The sequence below is a fragment of the Salvelinus sp. IW2-2015 genome, unplaced genomic scaffold, assembly GCF_002910315.2.
Source record: "Salvelinus sp. IW2-2015 unplaced genomic scaffold, ASM291031v2 Un_scaffold588, whole genome shotgun sequence".
Classification (NCBI taxonomy): Eukaryota; Metazoa; Chordata; class Actinopteri; order Salmoniformes; family Salmonidae; genus Salvelinus; species Salvelinus sp. IW2-2015.
In genome coordinates, this window is record NW_019942580.1 from 354,109 (window position 1) to 372,778 (window position 18,670).

At 45.2% G+C, this 18,670-nt stretch overlaps 1 protein-coding gene across 1 annotated transcript in view; it reads left to right on the forward strand.

Annotated features, from left to right (window-relative positions):
• The first annotated feature begins 3,404 nt into the window (after positions 1–3,404).
• Positions 3,405–18,670, forward strand: part of LOC112068590 (phospholipid phosphatase-related protein type 3-like) — a 29,528-nt gene continuing 14,262 nt past the window's right edge. The window contains exons 1-4 of the mRNA XM_024135765.2: positions 3,405–3,874; positions 16,363–16,466; positions 17,112–17,297; positions 18,254–18,383. Of these exons, the coding sequence (XP_023991533.1) occupies positions 16,383–16,466; positions 17,112–17,297; positions 18,254–18,383 (400 nt within the window). The 5' untranslated portion in view covers positions 3,405–3,874; positions 16,363–16,382. The remainder of the gene's footprint in view (positions 3,875–16,362; positions 16,467–17,111; positions 17,298–18,253; positions 18,384–18,670) is intronic.

Here is an 18,670-nt window from a genome sequence, read left to right on the forward strand (position 1 = left end):
AATACACAGAGATACTGGGACGAGATCCTGAGGTCCATTGTTATGCCATTCATTCGCCACGATCACCTCATGTTTCAGCATGATAATGCACGACCCCATGTCGCAAGGATGGCTGGCCCTCACTACATATCTGTCGCCAAACTCACTGGCTCCAGGTAATCTATAAGTCTTTGCTAGGTAAAGCCCTGCCTTATCTCAGCTCACTGTTCACCATAGCAACACCCACCCGTAGCACGCGCTCCAGCAGGTACTGTATATTGCACTGGTCATCCCCAAAGCAAACACTTCCTTTGGCCGCTTTTCCTTCCAGTTCTCTGCTGCCAATGACTGGAACGAATTGCAAAAATCTCTGAAGCTGGATTTTTGCTTATATCTTTTATATCGCTTATATCTCCCTCTCTAACTTTAAGGATTAGCTGTCAGAGCAGCTTACCGATCACTGTATCTGTACACAGCCAATCTGTAAATAGCACACCCAATACCTTCATCCCAATATTATTACTTACCCTCTTGCTCTTTTGCACCCCAGTATCTCTACTTGCACATCATCATCTGCACATCTATCCTCCAGTGTTTAATGCTAAATTGTAATTATTTTCACCTCTAGGGCCTATTTATTGCCTTACCTCCCTACTCTTCTACGTTTGCACACACTGTACATATATTTTTCTATTTTTCTTTTCTTTTGTGTTATTGARTGTACGTTTGTTTATGTGTAACTCTGTGTTGTTGTTTTTGTCGCACTGCTTTGCTTTATCTTGCCCAGGTCGCAGTTGTAAATGAGAACTTGTTCTCAACTGCCCTACCTGYTTAAATAAAGGTGAAATAAAATAAAATAAAAATGATTTGTACACAATTCCTGGAAGCCTAAAATGTCCCAGTTCTTCCATGGCCTGCATACTCACCAAACACCCATTGAGGATGTTTGGAATGCTCTGGATTGATGTGTCTGACAGAGTGTTCCAGTTCCCGCCAATAGCCAGCAATTTCTCACCGCCATTGAAGAGGAGTGGGACAACATTCCACAGGCCACAATCAACAGCCTGATCAGCTCTATGCAAAGGAGAGTTTGCATGAGGCAAATGGTGGTCACACCAAATATTGACWATTTTTCTGATCCACGCCCCTACTTTTTTTTAAGGTATCTGTGACCAACAGATGCATATCTGTATTCCCAGTCATGTGAAATCCAAAGATTAGGGTCTAATGACTGATTTCCTTATATGAACTGTAACTCAGTAAAATATTAGAAATTGTTGCATGTTGTGTTTATATTTTTGTTCAGTGTAGTAAATACACAATTTGGCCAGATCAATGTGTCTTATATGGCGAGTAAGGAGTCTAGCCTGACCTGGCTGCTAGCTGCACTAATGACCCAGCAGGCCCTGATGCTGTGTGTGTGTGTGTGTGTGTGTGTGTGTGTGTGTGTGTGTGTGTGTGTGTGTGTGTGTGTGTGGTGTGGTGTGTGTGTGTGTGTGTGTGTGTGTGTGTGTGTGTGTGTGTGTGTGTGTGTGTGTGTGTGTGTGTGTCCGACTGCAAGGAGGTTCCCTTGAGGGTCCACTGCTACCAACTAAAGACGGAAGGACCTCGAACGTGGCCTGACCACGACCTCAATCATCGAGGAGAGCGAGAGAGAGAGAGACTGTACTGCATCCCCTTTGTAAATTGCAAAGCCTCTTCATTAAGTGAACCGAGGTCCTCTGGCTCGGAATGATGACACTTAAACACCATCTCCATTCCCCACTGCACTGTGACGCATTTCCCTGTGTCTGCATTGAGCGTGGGTGTCAGTGCAGATATGAGGCTTTTCACGCTGGCAGGCAGGCAGAGTGATGCAGTGGATGACACACCACCAGACATGACATTTGGATCCTTTTCTGGGTCCTGCTCACACAGGCACAGGTACAATGTGCCGCCATTGCTCCTGTGTCTAAACTRGTGTAGGAGAGCCAGTGTTATGTGAATGATAGAGTGCTGTGTTATGCTGAGTTTCTGACACATGTATTATTAGTKATTTATGACCGTGAGACTCCATCTGCTCGCTCCTGTTGTAACGCTAAGCTTGCCAGGGACAAATTTGCCGAGATATCGGTAGGTGTTCTCAGAAGGTATAGCCTATTGTTAATTATTTGCATGTGAAGTGATTGACTATACAGAGATAGTAGTAAAACAAAACTCCCATTTATAATATCTGTATAATAAGGAGCATGGAGCTAAACCAGGACTGTGGGGAATGTGTTGCAGGCACAGGCAGTGTATAGTAAAGGATGGAATGCTGGTACACTCTTTGAAAAAATGGTCCCAAAAAGCTTCTTTGGCTTTCCCCATAGGAGAACCCTTTTGGGTTCCATGCAGAATGGTTTTGTCTAGAAGGGATACAGCTTTAGTCAAAATTGACTTTTCGTAGCAAGTTTAGGAGAACTTACGCAGCAAGGAGGATTAATGTAGCAGGTTAGGAGAACTAGGTTAAGGTTAYGAAAAGTGTTAGGTTTAGGGTTGATGCCAAATTTGACAAAAGCTGTATCCCATCTAGACATCACCATGTAGAACCCTCTGGGGAAAGTGTTCTACGTGGATCCAAAACGGGTTCTTRAAAGGGTTCTCCTAGCCAAAGAACCCTTTAATGCTCTAGATAGAACCTTTTTTCAAAGAGTGTAGGCCTATATCATATTCTTCCAAGCAAGCACTCTAGGCTAATGCAAGCACAGCTTCAGTGGACAATGCTGTGTAGCATGCGGTGCTATAGGATAGGAGGATAGTTTTCATTGAAAGGCAGTGAGTGTCTGTGGCAATTACCTGATTAGTGAGAGAAGCTTTAAAAATAGACCTGCTGCACAGATGCGTCTTTGTGGTCCCAAACAAAGTCCTTCGAGTGTAAAGCTTTTTTTATTTAACTAGGCAAGTCAGTTAAGAACAAATTCGTATTTACAATGARGGCCTACTGGGCTTACAGTGGGTTAACTGCCTTGTTCAGGGGRAGAACGATTACTGGCCCAACGCTCTAACCACTAGGCTACCTGCCACCCCCAAAAAAGCTACAACAGAGTATCCACATAAAGCCCCTTACAATATGAATTTGAGAGAGAGAGAGAGAGAGGTGCTTGTCTTAGTGCCAGTAATCATTTTGGTACTGTGTATATGTGTATATTTAGGTGCAGGAGCTCCACTATACTTTTTAACTAGCATTCTATAAGAGGAACAGGAACTCAAGCAGTAGAACATTTGAGGTGCCAGTACTCTGCTCAGGTGAGCTCCTGCCCAAGTCAAGCACTGCGAAAGAGAGAAGGGAGAGTGACAGAGAGCATGCATGAAGGCAGACAGACACCATGTGTCCTTTTAAATGATGCTGGGGGAAGAAACCGTCTTTCTCTCACACCCACTCACATGCTGCAACATACACACATGCACTAAACAAAAGGCTACACACACCCCTCCCCTGCACGTTTCTGCTTTCACGGATTTGTGCAGTAGATGCATCATTGACAGCCCCGAGTTCCTTATGATGAAATACCAGGGTTGTCAATAGACAGGTTACCAATTCTTCATGTTATCTGCCATCTATCTAGCCAAGGCGAGACGCAAGACCACAATATCCGAGGCAACCTTTTGAACCGGTGTTTCTCGCTAAATCGTCAGCTTTGCCCAAGTCAAAAGCCCCCCGAGGTCGGGGAAATCGTGCGTTTTCACTCCACACCAAAGCTGCATCCGCGCTACTAAACAATTTCTTCGGATCGCTCGGTGAGAAACGTGAGCAGAAAGAAGAATGTGAAATGGACTGAGTTGCTGTGAGAAACATTGAAGGTATCCACTCGGGTGAACGGCGGCAGAGAAGATATTGGATTTTATTAGGAATTTTCCCATTTATCAAATTAAGGTGAGACAACTCTGTATACTATTTATTCCATGAAACGTGCATTGTCAGTGTTTTTTATAGACGCGATGCAGTCGATTTGACAGTAAATGACTGAGGGAGCTACTGTGCGCAATTCGAGTACAGTAATAGTTTTATTATATGAACAGTTTTACAATCACACCTATTCCTCGTGCTATCTGTCATCAATCGACTTTTGCTGATTTTCTATTTGTTATTTGCATGTATACATTAGGCTAATATATATAGCCTAGGTGAGTTTTTGACTTTATTATTCTCTTACACGGATGTTATGCTTTACATTTCTTKATGGATTTAAAAATAAACTTAATATTGTGATATGCATAGCCTAAGCTTTAATTGTTGCTCTCTCTGAGTGTATGTGAATCAATCATCATCCATGATCATGCTATTTTCAACCATGTGTTGTTATAGTTCTAACTAGTGATTCATATATAATGCGATTCCCATATTGATTTGAGGTATCCTAGGCTATTGCCTATATTCATATACCAGGCAGCACGTTTTGTCGTTATGCCATAAACCGCTCGTTATGTTTTGGATGGCTGACAATTTGCATACATTAAAAMATAAAAATCAATGCCGCAGTTTTATCTCTGGATTTTCTCAATTGATAGCTTGCACCACCCGTTCTATGACACGCATAGGAGCTAATGTCTGCACACATACATTTGGAACCATTTTTATTGTTGCACCAACTATATGTTAATGTATTCCTGTGTTTTCTTGCCTGTCTGTCTGTCTGTCTGTCTGTCTGTCTGTCTCTACCTACTGATCTACGAAGTTAATAATCAATTAGGCAGTATTACTGTAGTACTTAATTTGTGTATTTTGGACCATTGAGCTTGCTTAATCCTCTTTATCAGTCTAATCCTGCCTCTTATTAAACCAAGTGTCAAATTGCAGAGTAACAGTGTACCTCAACACACTGGTATGTTGTAGGTGCACTCTTAACAAAAAGGTTCTTCGGCTGTCCCCATAGGATAKWWTTTTTTGGTTCCAGGTAGAACCCTTTTGGGTTCCAGGTAGAACCCTTTTGGGTTCCATGTAGAACCATATGTGGAAAGGCTCTACATGGAACCCAAACGGGTTCTACCTGGAACCAAAAATGGTTAATCTAAGGGTTCTCCTTTGGGGACAGCCAAAGAACCCTTTCAGGTTCTAGATAGCACCTTTTTTTAAAAATAGTTAACCATTAGCTACCCGGAATATCTGCATTGACCCTTTTTGGACTAATCTCTTTTGACCCATCACATATGCAGCTGTTATCTATCCCGCTGCCTAGTCACTTTATCCCTACCTATATGTACATATCTACCTCAATTACCTTGTGCCCCTGCACATCGACTCGGTACTGGTACTCTGTGTATATAGCCAGGTTATTGTTACTCATCGAGAATTTATTCCTTGTGTTATTATTTTTTTTTTTTTATTCCTCGTGTTATTATTAGTATTTTTTTTTAAACTTTTTTAGAACTATTTTTCTTTATTTTCTCTCTGCATTGTTGGGAAGAGCCCGTAAATAAGCATTTCACTGTTGGTCTACACCTGTTGTTTACGAAGCATGTGACAAATAAAAGTTGATTTGAACTGTCCCCAAAACATATGTTTAACAATACTTTAAAATCAAACATAATTTACATTCTTTCCTGTCTGCCTAATAAGGTGTTGGAGAGCCTGATTTGGGCCTCTAGAAGGCGTCCCCACCTTTGTGTAGAAAGTGTTGTTTTTCTCTTGAGCAAGACAAGCATTGCCCACAGCACTCCACACAGACATTGTGGAGGACGTGTGAAAATGACTCGCTTTCTGTCCAAGACTGAGGGACCATCTTGACTCCCACTTGAGTGCAACAATAGACCCAGTGAGGATGGCCATTTTCTAATCCACCCTGTTTAATTAAAAGACTCCCCATTCAAACCCTCTCGCTGGCTGTCAAGCTGGTTCTCTGACCACACACACACACAGACCTCAGATTGTTTAAGACACCCCCTCCCTTTCCATTCTCCCCAACCCTTTCAACACACTCAACCATTTTTATTGCTGCACTAACTACAAACCAAAGTACAGCTCCTTCGGAAAGTATTCAGACCCCTGGACTTTTTCCACATTTTGTTACYTTACAACTTTATTCTAAACTGGATTAAATAGTTATTTTTCCTCATCAAAATACCCAATAATGACAAAGCAAAAACAGGTTTTTAGAAATTCTTGCTAATTTGTTGAAAATAAAAACTTAAATAATAAATTTACATAAGTATTCAGACCCTTTACTCAGTACTTTGTWGAAGCACCTCTGGCAGCAATTACAGCATTGAGTCWTCTTGGGTATGACGCTACAAGCTTGGCACACATGTATTTGTGGAGTTTCTCCCATTCTTCTCTGCAGATCCTCTCAAGCTCTGTCAGGTTGGATAGGGAGCATTGCTGCACAGCTATTTTCAGGTCTCTCCAGAGATGTTCGATCAGGTTCAAGTCCGGGCTCTGACTGGGCCACTCAAGGACATTCAGTCCCAAAGCCACTCCTGCGTTGTCTTGGCTGTGTGCTTAGGGTCGTTGTCCTGTTGGAAGGTGAACCTTCGCCCCAGTCTGAGCMTCCTGGAGCAGGTTTTCATCAAGGATCGCTCTGTACTTTTCTCTGTTCATCTTTGCCTCGATCCCGACTAGTCTCCCAGTCCCTGCCCCTGCAAAACATCCCCACAGCATGATTCTGCCACCACCGTGTTTCACCGTAGGGATGGTGCCAGGTTTCATCCAGACGTGACGCTTGGCATTTAGGCCAAACAGTTCCATCTTGGTTTCATCAGACCAGAGAATCTTGTTTCTCATGGTCTGAGAGTCTTTAGGTGCCTTTTGGCAAACTCCAAGCAGTCTGTGATGTGCCTTTTACCAAGGAGTGGCTTCCGTCTGGCCACTCTACCATAAAAACCTGATTGGTGGAGTGCTGCAGAGATTGTTGTCGTTCTGGAAGGTTCTCCCATTTCCACAGAGAATCTCTAAAGCTCTGTCAGAGTGACCATCGGGTTCTTGGTCACCTCCCTGACCAAGGCCCTTCTTTCCCTGATTGCTCAGTTTGGCCAGCTCTAGGAAGAGTCTTGGTGGTTCCAAACTTCTTCCATTTAAAAATGATGGAGGCCKCTGTGTTCTTGGGGACCTTCAATGCTGCAGAAATTGTTTGGTACCCTTCCCTAAATCTGTGCCTCTACACAATCCTGTCTTGGAGCTCTACGGACAATTCCTTCAACTTCATGGCTTGGTTTTTGCTCTGARATGCACTGCCAACTGTGGGACCTTATATAGACAGGTGTGTGCCTTTCCAAATCATGTCCAATCAATTGAATTTACCACAGGTGGACTCCAATCAACTTGTAGAAACATCTCAAGGTATTTCTGTTTTGTATTTTTAATGCATGTGCAAAGATTTCGAAACTTGTTTTTCGCTTTGTCGTCATGGGGTATTGTGTGTAGATAGCTGAGGATAAAAAAAAACGGAATCCATGTTTGAATAAGGCTGTAACGTAACAAAATGTGGATCTGAAGGGTATATGAATATTGAATATTTTCCAAGGGCACTGTATATGGACACCCCTTCAAATGAGTGGATTCAGCTATTTCAGCCACACCCATTGCTGACATGTATAAAAAACTGAGCACCCAGCCATGCAATCTCCATAGACAAACATTGGCAGTAGATTGGCCTTACTGAAGAGCTTAGTGACTTAACGTGGCACTATCATAGGATGCCACCTTTCCAACAAGTCAGTTAGTCAAYTTTCTGCTCTGCTAGAGCTACCCCTGTCAACTGTAAGTGCTGTTATTGTGACGTGGAAACATCTAGGAGCAACAACAGCTCAGCCGTGATGTGGTTATCCACACAAGCTCACTGAACGGGACCACCGAGTGCTGAAGTGCGTAGKGCGTAAAAATCATCTGTCCTCGGTTGCACCACTAACTACCGAGTTCCAAACTGCCTRTGGAAGCAACATCAGTACAATAACTATTAGTCGGGAGCTTCATGAAATGGGTTTCCATGGCCGAGCAGCCGCACACAAGCCTAAGATCACCATGTGCACTGCCAAGCGTTGGCTGGAGTGGTGTAAAGCTCACCGCCATTGGACTCCGGAGCAGTGGAAATGTGTTTTCTGGAGTGATGAATCACGATTCACAATCTGGCAGTCCGACGGACAAATCTGGGCTTGGCGCATGCCAGGAGAACACTACCTGCCCCAATGCACAGTGCCAACTTTAAAGTTTGGTGGAGGACGAATAATGGTCTGGGGCGGTTTTTCATGGTTCAGGCTAGGCCCGTTAGTTCCAGTTAAAGGAAATCTTAACGCTACAGCACACAATGACATTCTAGATGATTCAAATCAAATCAAACTTTATTTGTCTCATGTGCAGAATACAACAGGTGTAGACCTTACCGGGATATTGTCACGTTCCTGACCTGTTTTCCCTTGTTTTGTATTTACTTAGTATGGTCAGGGCGTGAGTTGGGTGGGTTGTCTTATGTGTGATTTTCTATGTTGGGATTTTGTGTTCGGCCTGGTATGATTCTCAATCAGAGGCAGCTGTCAATCGTTGTCCCTGATTGAGAATCATACTTAGGCAGCCTGGGTTTCACGTGTGTTTTGTGGGTGTTTGTCTACCGTGTTAGTGTTTTCACCACACGGTACTGTTTCGGTTTTCTGCACTTCGTTTATTGTTTTGTATTTCAGTGTTCAGTTTCGGTTTTAATAAATCATCATGAGCACGAACCACTCTGCATATTGGTCCGATCCTTCTCGCCTCTCATCGTCCGATGAGGAGGACGAAATAGACAATCGTTACAGAAACACCCACCAACAAAGGACCAAGCAGAGTGGAAAAGGGCAGCGACAGCAGCAGCAGCAGCGGAGAAAAATCCAGGACTCATGGACGTGGGAGGAGATTCTGGACGGCAAGGGACCCTGGGCCCAGGGGAATATCGCCGTCCTAAAGCCGAGTTGGAGGCAGCGAAGGCAGAGAGGCGCTGGTATGAGGAGGCAGCGCGGCGACGCGGTTGGGAGCCCGAGAGTCAGACCCAAAAATGTCTTGGGGGGGGGGGGGGGGGCACACGCGGAGTGTGGCAAAGCCGGGTAGGAGACCTGAGCCAACTCCCCGTGCTTACCGTGGAGTGAGAGGGCGTCGTACTGTCAGACACCGTGTTATGCGGTGGAGCGCACGGTGTCCCCAGTACGCGGCTTAGCCCAGTGCGGGCTATTCCACCCGCCGCACTGGTAGGGCTAGGTTGGGCATCGAGCCGGGTGTCATGAAGCCGGCCCAACGCATCTGGTCTCCAGTGCGTCTCCTCGGGCCGGCGTACATGGCACCAGCCTTACAAATGGTGTCCCCGGTTCGCCAGCATAGCCCAGTGGGGCTATTCCACCTCGCCGCACTGGCAGGGCTACGGGGACATTCAACCTGATAAGGTTGGGCAGGCTCGGTGCTCAAGAGCGCGTGTACTCCTTCACGGTCGGTATATCCGGTGCCACCTCCACGTACCAGTCCTCCGGTGGCAGCCCCCGCACCAGGCTGTCTCTCCGTCTTCTCCTACAGGTGTACCGTCTGCCCAGCGCTGTCTGAGCTGCCTGCCTGCCCAGCGCTGTCTGAGCTGCCTGCCTGCCCAGCGCTTTCTGAGACTGCCTGCCTGCCCAGCGCGCCTGAGCTGCCTGCCTGCCCAGCGCTGCCTGAGCTGCCTGCCTGCCCAGCGCTGCCTGAGCTGCCTCGCCTGCCAGCGCTGCCTGAGCCTGCCTCCTGCCCGCGCTGTCTGAGCTGTCTGCCTGCCAGCGCTGTTGAGCTGCCTGCCTGCAGAGCCAGTAGACCCGTCCGTCTGTCCCGAGCCAGTAGAGCCGTCCGTCAGTCAGGAGCCGCTAGAGCCGCCCGTCTGTCCCGAGCCGTCAGAGCTGCCCGTCTGTCCCGAGCCGTCAGAGCTGCCTGTCTGTCCCGAGCCGCTAGAGCCGTCCGCCAGACAGGAGCAGGCGCAGAGCCGTCCGCCAGACAGGAGCAGTCGAGGCCGTCCGCAGAAGGAGCAGCCAGAGCGTCAGCCAGCTGACCAGCCAGAGCCGTCAGCCCAGCCATGACAGCCAGAGCCGTCAGCCAGCCATGACAGCCAGAGCCGTCAGCCAGCATGACCACCAGAGCGTCCGCAGACAGGACCAGCCAGAGCCGTCAGCCAGCCATGACAGCAGGCCTCAGCCAGCAGACCAGCCAGAGCCGTCAGCAGCCATGACCAGTCAGAGCCGTCAGCCAGCCATGACAGCCAGAGCCGCAGCCAGCCAGAGCCGTCAGCCAGCCCAGACCTGCCAGAAGCCAGCCAGCCAGGAGCTGCAGAAGCAGCCAGCCGGAGCCGCCAGAGCCGCAGCCGCCAGGATCCGCCAGAGTTGCACGTCAGCCAGTCCGCCAGGCGATGCCAAAATCGCTCTTCACTCTGGAGCTGCCGGAGGGTCTTCACTCCAGCGCGCCGGAGTCTCCCGCTGTCCGGCGCTGCCGGAATTCCCCGTGCATTTGGGACCCATGGCTAGGTCCCAGCCCAAGGTCGGTGGTGAGGATTGCCGCTCATAAAGGCCACGGGGCGATTAAGGAGCGGGACAAAACATTGTTTAAGTGGGGTCCACGTCCCGCGCCAGAGCCGCACCCGCGGACAGACGCCACCCCAGACCTCCCCTAGAGTTTTAGGTGGTGCGCCCGAGTTCGCACCTTAAGGGGGGGGTTTGTCACGTTCCTGACCTGTTTTCCTTGTTTTTGTATTTATTTGTATGGTCAGGGCGTGAGTTGGGTGGGTTGTCTTATGTGTGATTTTCTATGTTGGGATTTTGTGTTCGGCCTGGTATGATTCTCAATCAGAGGCAGCTGTCAATCGTTGTCCTGATTGAGAATCATACTTAGGCAGCCTGGGTTTCACGTGTGTTTTGTGGGTGTTTGTCTACCGTGTTAGTGTTTTCACCACACGGTACTGTTTCGGTTTTCTGCACTTCGTTTATTGTTTTGTATTTCAGTGTTCAGTTTCGGTTTTAATAAATCATCATGAGCARGAACCACTCTGCATATTGGTCCGATCCTTCTCGCCTCTCCTCGTCCGATGAGGAGGACGAAATAGACAATCGTTACASATATGCTTACTTACAAGCCCTTAACCAACAGTGCAGTTCAAGAAAGAGTTAAGAAAATATTTACCAAATAAACTAAAGTAAAAAATTATAAAATGTAACACAATAAAATATCAATAACAAGGCTATATACAGTGGGGTACCGGTACCGAGTCAATGTGCGGGGGTACAGGTTAGTCGAGGTACGAGGTAATTGACTATGCATAGATAATAAACAGTGAGTGGGAGCAGTGTAAAAAAACAAATGGGGGGAGTGGTAGAAGCTGTTAAGGAGCCTTTTTGGTCCTAGACTTGGTGCTCCGYTACCGCTTGCCGTGTGGTAGCAGAGAGAACAGTCTGTGACTTGGGTGACTGGAGTCTGACAATTTTTGGGGCTCTCCTCTGACACCGCCTAGTACATAGGTCCTGGATGGCAGAAAGCTTGGCCCCAGTGATGTACTGGGCTGTACGCACTACCCTCTGTAGTGCCTTACGGTCAGATGCCGAGCAGTTGCCATACTAGACAGTGATGCAACCGGTCAGGATGCTCTCTAAGGTGCAGCTGTATAACTTTTGAGGATCTGGAGACTCATGCCAAATCTTTTCAGTCTCCTGAGGGGGAAAAGTTGTTGTCGTGCCCTCTTCACGAACAACTCCATATTAATGKCCATGATTTTGGAATGAAATGTTCGATGAGCAGGTGTCCACATACTTTTGGTCATGTATTTTTATGTCTGCCTGTGTTTGTGTGTCTGTCTGTCTGTCTCTACCTAATGATCTATGAAGTTAATAATCAATTAAGTAGTAAGTTAAAGCTAGCTACCCCAGAAGTTGCAGTCGAACAAATTATGCTTTATTACCAACTCGGTATTGTAAACACATCGTTCGTGGCCGGTGTTTGCTTGTTTGCTGACTTTTTTGTACAGCTTTGACAGTGCTACCATATCTTTTTTGACACGCAAAGACCCAAACGGCGTTCCATATGACGTGAAGCTAATAGCAGTGACGCTATTACTGTGTAACTCCGGTAGGGCAACATCGGAAAAATAGCACACTTGGTAGTGTTAACCGGTGCTCGACCATTCGGTGAAAGCCAACATCACCCACGACAGAGAACGGTTGATTGTCAAGGGCAATGAATACCATTATCTTGGCTTTAATGGATTTCACCTTTGAGTTGTCTCGCTGAAATTGTCTTACTCTTACAAATGACTGCTTGACTTGTTGACTGCTCGATCCACACAGCAGACATTGTGGGCTAGTTTAGGAATGCTGTGTTGCACGTATAGCGCAACATTTTACGTAGCGTCATTACGCCATGTACCTTCGTTATATAGGTATGCAGGTCAGCTTTGACATCGGTTTTGCACATTGGGCGTTAAACTAGACATTGGCCGATACCGATGTTGGCATTTTTAGCTAATATCGGCAGATTCCGATATATTCACCGATATATCGTGCATCCCTACTGTAGATTACTGTAGTACTTTATTAGTTTGTTTTGGAATATTGAGCTTGCTTAATCCTCTTTATCAGTTTCATTCTGCCTCTTCAAAGATTCCCTATTCAAACKCTCTCGCTGGCTGTCAAGCTGCTTCTTTGACCACAGACACACAGAAGCCTCAGTTTGTTTGAGACACCACTTCCTTTCCATAATTCCCAACCCCTTCAACACACACCCTGACGTATCTCTGTCTCTCTCTGTATGTGTGTGTGTCTTTCTCTGTCTCTCGCTCGCTCTCTCTATCTCTCTCTCTCCCTCCCCTAGATAAACATTGCTTTTCCCCAATGAAAGATAAGCACTCTGTTGGCATGTTATCTCCCTCCGTCTAGGGTTGTCTTTATTATTTTAGCAATTGCATTTCCCGACACAAGCAAAAGACTTGCATTTTTCCTGCACAAGCAAAGGACTTCCATTTTCTCTACACAAGCAAAGGACTTGCATTTTCTCTACACAATCAAAGGACTTGRATTTTCCCTATACAAGCAAAGGGCTTGCATTTTCTCTACACAAGCAAATTACTTGCATTTTCCCTACACAAACAAGGGCATTGCATTTTCTCTATACAAGCACTTGACTAGCATTTTCCTTACACAAACGAGGGCATTGTATTTTCTATACACAAGCAAAGGACTTGCATTTTCCTTACACAAGCAAAGGACTTGCATTTTCCCTACACAAACAAGGGCATTGCATTTTTTCTACACAAGCAAACGACTTGTGTTTTTTGCACAAGCAAAGGACTTGTGTTTTTTGCACAAGCAAAGGACTTGTGTTTTTTGCACAAGCAAAGGACTTGTGTTTTTTGCACAAGCAAAGGACTTTGTGTTTTGCCACAAGCAAAGGACTTGCATTTTCCTACACAAGCAAGGACTTGCATTTTTCCTACTACACGTAAAGAAACTTGCATTTTCTCTACACAAGCAAATGACTAGCATTTTCCCTGCACAAAACAAGGCATTGCAGTTTTCCCTGCACAAGCAAAGGACTTGCATTTTCCCTGCACAACAAAGGACTTGCATTTTCCCTGCACAAAGCAAAGGAATTGCATTTTCCCTATACAAGCAAAGACTTGCATTTTCCCTACCACAAGCAAAGGACTTGCATTTTTCCTAACACGTAAAAGAACTTGCATTTTTCTCACACAAGCAATTACAGCATTTTCCCTGCACCAACAAGGCATTGCAGTTTTCCCTGCCAAGCAAAGACTTGATTTTCCCTGCACAAGCAAAGGACTTGCATTTCCTCACAAGCAAAGACCTTGCATTTCCCCTACAAGCAAGAATTGCATTTTATCCCTGCTCACAAGCAAAGGACTTGCATTTCCTGCACAAAGCAATGACTGTGCATTTCCCCTACTCAAGCAAATGGCTTGCATTTCCCTACTTTCAAGCAAATGACTTGCATTTTCCATGCACAAGCAAAGGAGCATCTACATATTTTCAAGGGAGCACTTTCTTTGGGACTACATAACATATTCATACACCATTCATAATTGATGTCTACACTGTACATAATGCTACATTCTGTCAATTGCAAGTTTGTATGTCACTGCATACTCAATTCAATCCGTAGATTAGCGTTTGTGAACATTTGTGCAGTGCTTATTTAAACAATAATGCACGAGGGGTGCTGTTCTAATTACYTTGGTACCCAGTTTATAATGGCCTTGCTTAAGAACAGCCCTTAGCCATGGTATATTGGTCATATACCACTTCTTATACCACTSCTTTCAGCCAATCAGCATCCAGGGCTCGAACCACCCGGTTTATTTTAGTGTTATAAATGACTCAMAAATGTATTATATAGTCCTTATTCAGTGGCTTTAAAAAAAATACCATTGCCCAGGAGCTGTAATTCACCATAAAACCATCATATTTCCATATTACATTTATAAAAATTGATGGGGTTATATTTTAAAATATTTAATATTTGGTTTTCCCATTTTGATCCTTAAATATCAAAGTCAGTCAGACCTTTTCAGGCCTCAAAGTGGTCTAATGTCAAGAAGACTCTATGTCCCACGCCATGTACTGGGGGCTCCCGAGTGGCGCAGCGGTCTAAGGCACTGCATCTCAGTGCTAGAGGCGTCACTAGAGATCCTGGTTTGATTCCAGGCTGTATCACAACCGCCGATAGGGCGGCGAACAATTGGCCCAGCGTCGTCCGGGTTAGGGTTTGGCAGGGGTAGGCCGTCATTGGAAATAAGATTTTTTTCTTAACTGACTTGCCTAGTTAAATAAAGGTTAAGAAAAACAAAATAAGATACAGCTATATGTCTCAATATTCCACGACATATGGTGGAATAACTACAACTACTTACACAACTACATTACACTGCTGTTGAGACTGCTGTTGAGGTTTGAAAACTTTGTGTAATCACTTTATTGAATCAATACACTCTCTATGGCCTTATGTTTTGTGAATATTCCCATACTGGATGAGAAAATCACTATAATTATTTTGCTATTCATCAGTACCCACATCGATATGGGTATTAGCAATAATGCGTTTCCAAAAAGATGTAGCACCTAAAGTTATCGCCTGCTGGTTAGCATGAATTGCAGCTAGCAGAGAAGCTTAACAGTTTGAGCTACAAGTACCAGTAGAGAGAGTTTGTTCCAGGCATGGCTTCTCACCTGTATGCTCGGGGTGCCAGGTGTCACGCCCTGACCTTAGTTATATATGTTTTCTGTATTATTTTGGTCAGGTTAGGGTGTGACGTGGGTGGGTATGCGTGTTTTGTGTTGTCTAGGTTATTGTAGGTCTATGGTGGCCTGAATTGGTTCCCAATCAGAAGCAGCTGTTTATCGTTGTCTCTGATTGGGGATCCTATTTAGGTTGCCATTTTCCATTTAGGTTTTGTGGGTTATTGTCTATGTGAAGTTGCATGTCTGCACTCGTTGTATTATAGCATTCACGTTCGTTTTGTTATTTTGTTTAGTTTGTTCAGTGTTATTTCTTTATTAAAAGAAGTATGTATTCACATCACGCTGCGCCTTGGTCTCCTCACTACGACGAACGTGGCACCAGGGAGGCTGGCTGTGTGTGTGGTTGGGCCAAAGTCAGCACTAGRTACTTTGGCATTATCCTCTCCATAGGTATGGGTCAGTCCCATAATAGCCCTATCAAGGTATGTGTGGGCTATAATAATGAATCAACCACTTTCAATGTGTGTCCTCTCACTGGCAAATTTGGTTTATACAAGTAGGCTCCCGAATGGCGCAGCGGTCTAAGGCACTGCATCTCAGTGCAAGAGGTGTCACTACAGTCCCTGGTTTGAATCCGTGATTGGGAGTCCCATAGGGCGGCACACAATTGGCCCAACGTCGTCCGGGGTAGGCCGTCATTGTAAATAAGAATTTGTTCTTAATTGACTTACCTAGTTAAATAAAGGTTAAATTTAATCATAATAATTACCTGTAAGCCATATGCTCAAGRAATGAAAACAGATTAGTGTCTAGGTCAGGGGTGCATTTCTGGTCCTTGAAGGCTGCTGATTATCCTGCTGGTTTGGGGCTTTTAACCAGTGACTGATTTATACCTGGAACAAGGTGTGTGCACTCTCCAGCTGACCAGTAACATTAATTGATCAATAAATACCAGACAGAAACGAAAACCAGCAATACTGGGGAACTTACAGGCTTGAGTTGTGCACCCCAGGAGTTTTGACATGTCATCCATTATCACGAACAGTAACGTGTTTTACCATTGCATCAGGACCATCTGTTTTCCATTTGAATGGAATAAATACATACATGAATAAATAAATAAAAACAAATGTTAATATTAAAATAGAAAAGAGATGTCCCTGAGCTCATTCAGTACTTTTATTGTATTATAACTTCAACTATGCGTTCTTTCAGGTTTGTCCACAGACGTCACAATGATGACTCCGAGAGACACAAAGCCCAAGAAGACACAACCCAAAGATAGCTTGACGTTGTTGCCTTGCTTCTATTTTGTAGAGGTGGGTAGATAAATGAACATTATGATAATTGCATATTTTGGGAAATATGACATTTAACATGTTACGGTGATACTCTTTGGTTGTATCTGATTGAATGAGTGTGTGAATGAATGAATGAACTCGCAAACACCAGATATTTGTCTTGTGCTTTGCCTTTCTCATGGGTGAAAGATTATGAATCAATATGCTGCAGCTGAAGTGAGAGAAAACAAATCTGGATGACCTGTAGCTGAGGATGAGCTGCTTTCGTATCATTTAAGCTCACGTCTTTTAAACAATCTGAGCCTCGTTCATAGACATTGAATTAGTAACTATCTATATGCAACCATTGTAGATGCGTCCCAGTAGTCTTAAATAACCGAATTTTCTATCCTTCATTACCTCTGATCTGATAGGACTTCATAGGGAAGGCTGTGGCCACATAGAGACTATGTAAACAGATGAAAACTAATACGCATTCGTGATGGTCTGTGTTTGTTTGTCAAATGTTCAACTCATCTCAACTATTTTCAGACAAGTTGCATACGCAAAGAGCGAGAGGCAGAAGTTCTGTATAGTATATTCACGGTTAGGGTTAATAGTAGTTAATAAAGTGACAAGTCTGACAACAACCTTTGACATACACTTCAACTTCCTGTTTCCCAGCTGCCCATTGTGGCTTCTTTTATGGTGTCGCTCTACTTCTTGGAGCTGACGGACCTGCTCCACCCGGCCCAGGTGGGTTTCCGTTGCCATGACCGCACGCTGAGCATGCCCTACGTGGACGGTGGAGACGAGCTCATCCCTCTACTCATGCTGCTCAGCCTGGCCTTCGCTGGGCCGGCCGCCTCGGTGAGGACACCCCTCTAAACACACTTGCACGAGTGCAGGCACAAACACACACACACACACACCCACACACACACAACACACACACCACACCACACACACACACACACACACACACACACACACACACACACACACACACACACACACACACACACACACACACACACACACACACACACACACACACACACCAACACCAACACACACACACTATGCTGCTCTGCCTGCATGAGAAGCCCTCTAAACATACCCACGTTTGGCCTATGTCAGTGTTTCCCTCAAGTACCCCCAACAGCACACATTTTTGTTGTAACCCTGGACCAAAAAACCTGATTTAACTTGTCACGGGTTTGATGATTAGTTGACAAGTASAATTTGGTGTGCTTGTCCGGGGCCACAACAACAATATGTACCATTGGGGTTACTGGAGGACTGGAGTTGGGAAACAATGGCCTATGTGATACACTCTATTTATAATGAAGCCATTATACACTCAAACTGCATGTACTCATGCCATAAAAACTCTGACAATAGTGTAGAATGTGTGAAGGCATTGAAACCAGCGACAGAAAGCCTAGTGGTTAAGAGCGTTGGGTCAGTAACCGAAAYGTTGCTGGTTCGAATCCCTGAGCTGACTAGGTGAAAAATCTGTCAATGTGCCCTTTAGCAAGGCACTTAACCCTAATTACTCATGTAAGTTGCTCTAGAGTGTCTGCTAAATGATGGAAATGTAAACCATTCAAACTACACCATAATATAGTTGTGAATATGCATACAGGCCTACATTCAAATCAGACCACAGAAGATGAGACAAACATTTCTCCAAACCAAATACTGTTTTCTCAAATAGCCCATTCTCTCTAGGGTTGAGCATGATTGTCAAGTAGAAATGTGTCGACTAGTACTTGGTCATTAAATGTTTCTATATCTCTGACTGTGTGTTGTCATATGGTCAGATAATGATAGGGGAGGGCCTGGTCTATTGCATGCAGTCACACCTTAAGATCCGCCCTGGGGTGGAGGGCAGCATCAACGCCGGCGGGTGCAACTTCAACTCCTTCCTACGGCGAACGGTGCGCTTTGTAGGTATGGTTCCACTCAGTGTCAAATGAATGTGGCCTGTTCCTGGATTTCTCCAGTGTGACAATGACTCACTATTTCTTTATTTCCTCCTCTTGTTTTCTCGTCTTCACTGTTCTCCCTTTCTCCCCACGTCACTGCTCTCCATCTCTCGCCCCACGTCACTGCTCTCCCTCTCCCCACGTCACTGCTTTCCCTCTCTCCCATGTCACTGCTCTCCCTCTCCCCACGTCACTGCTTTCCCTCTCCCCATGTCACTGCTCTCCCTTTCTTCCCATGTCACTGCTCTCCCT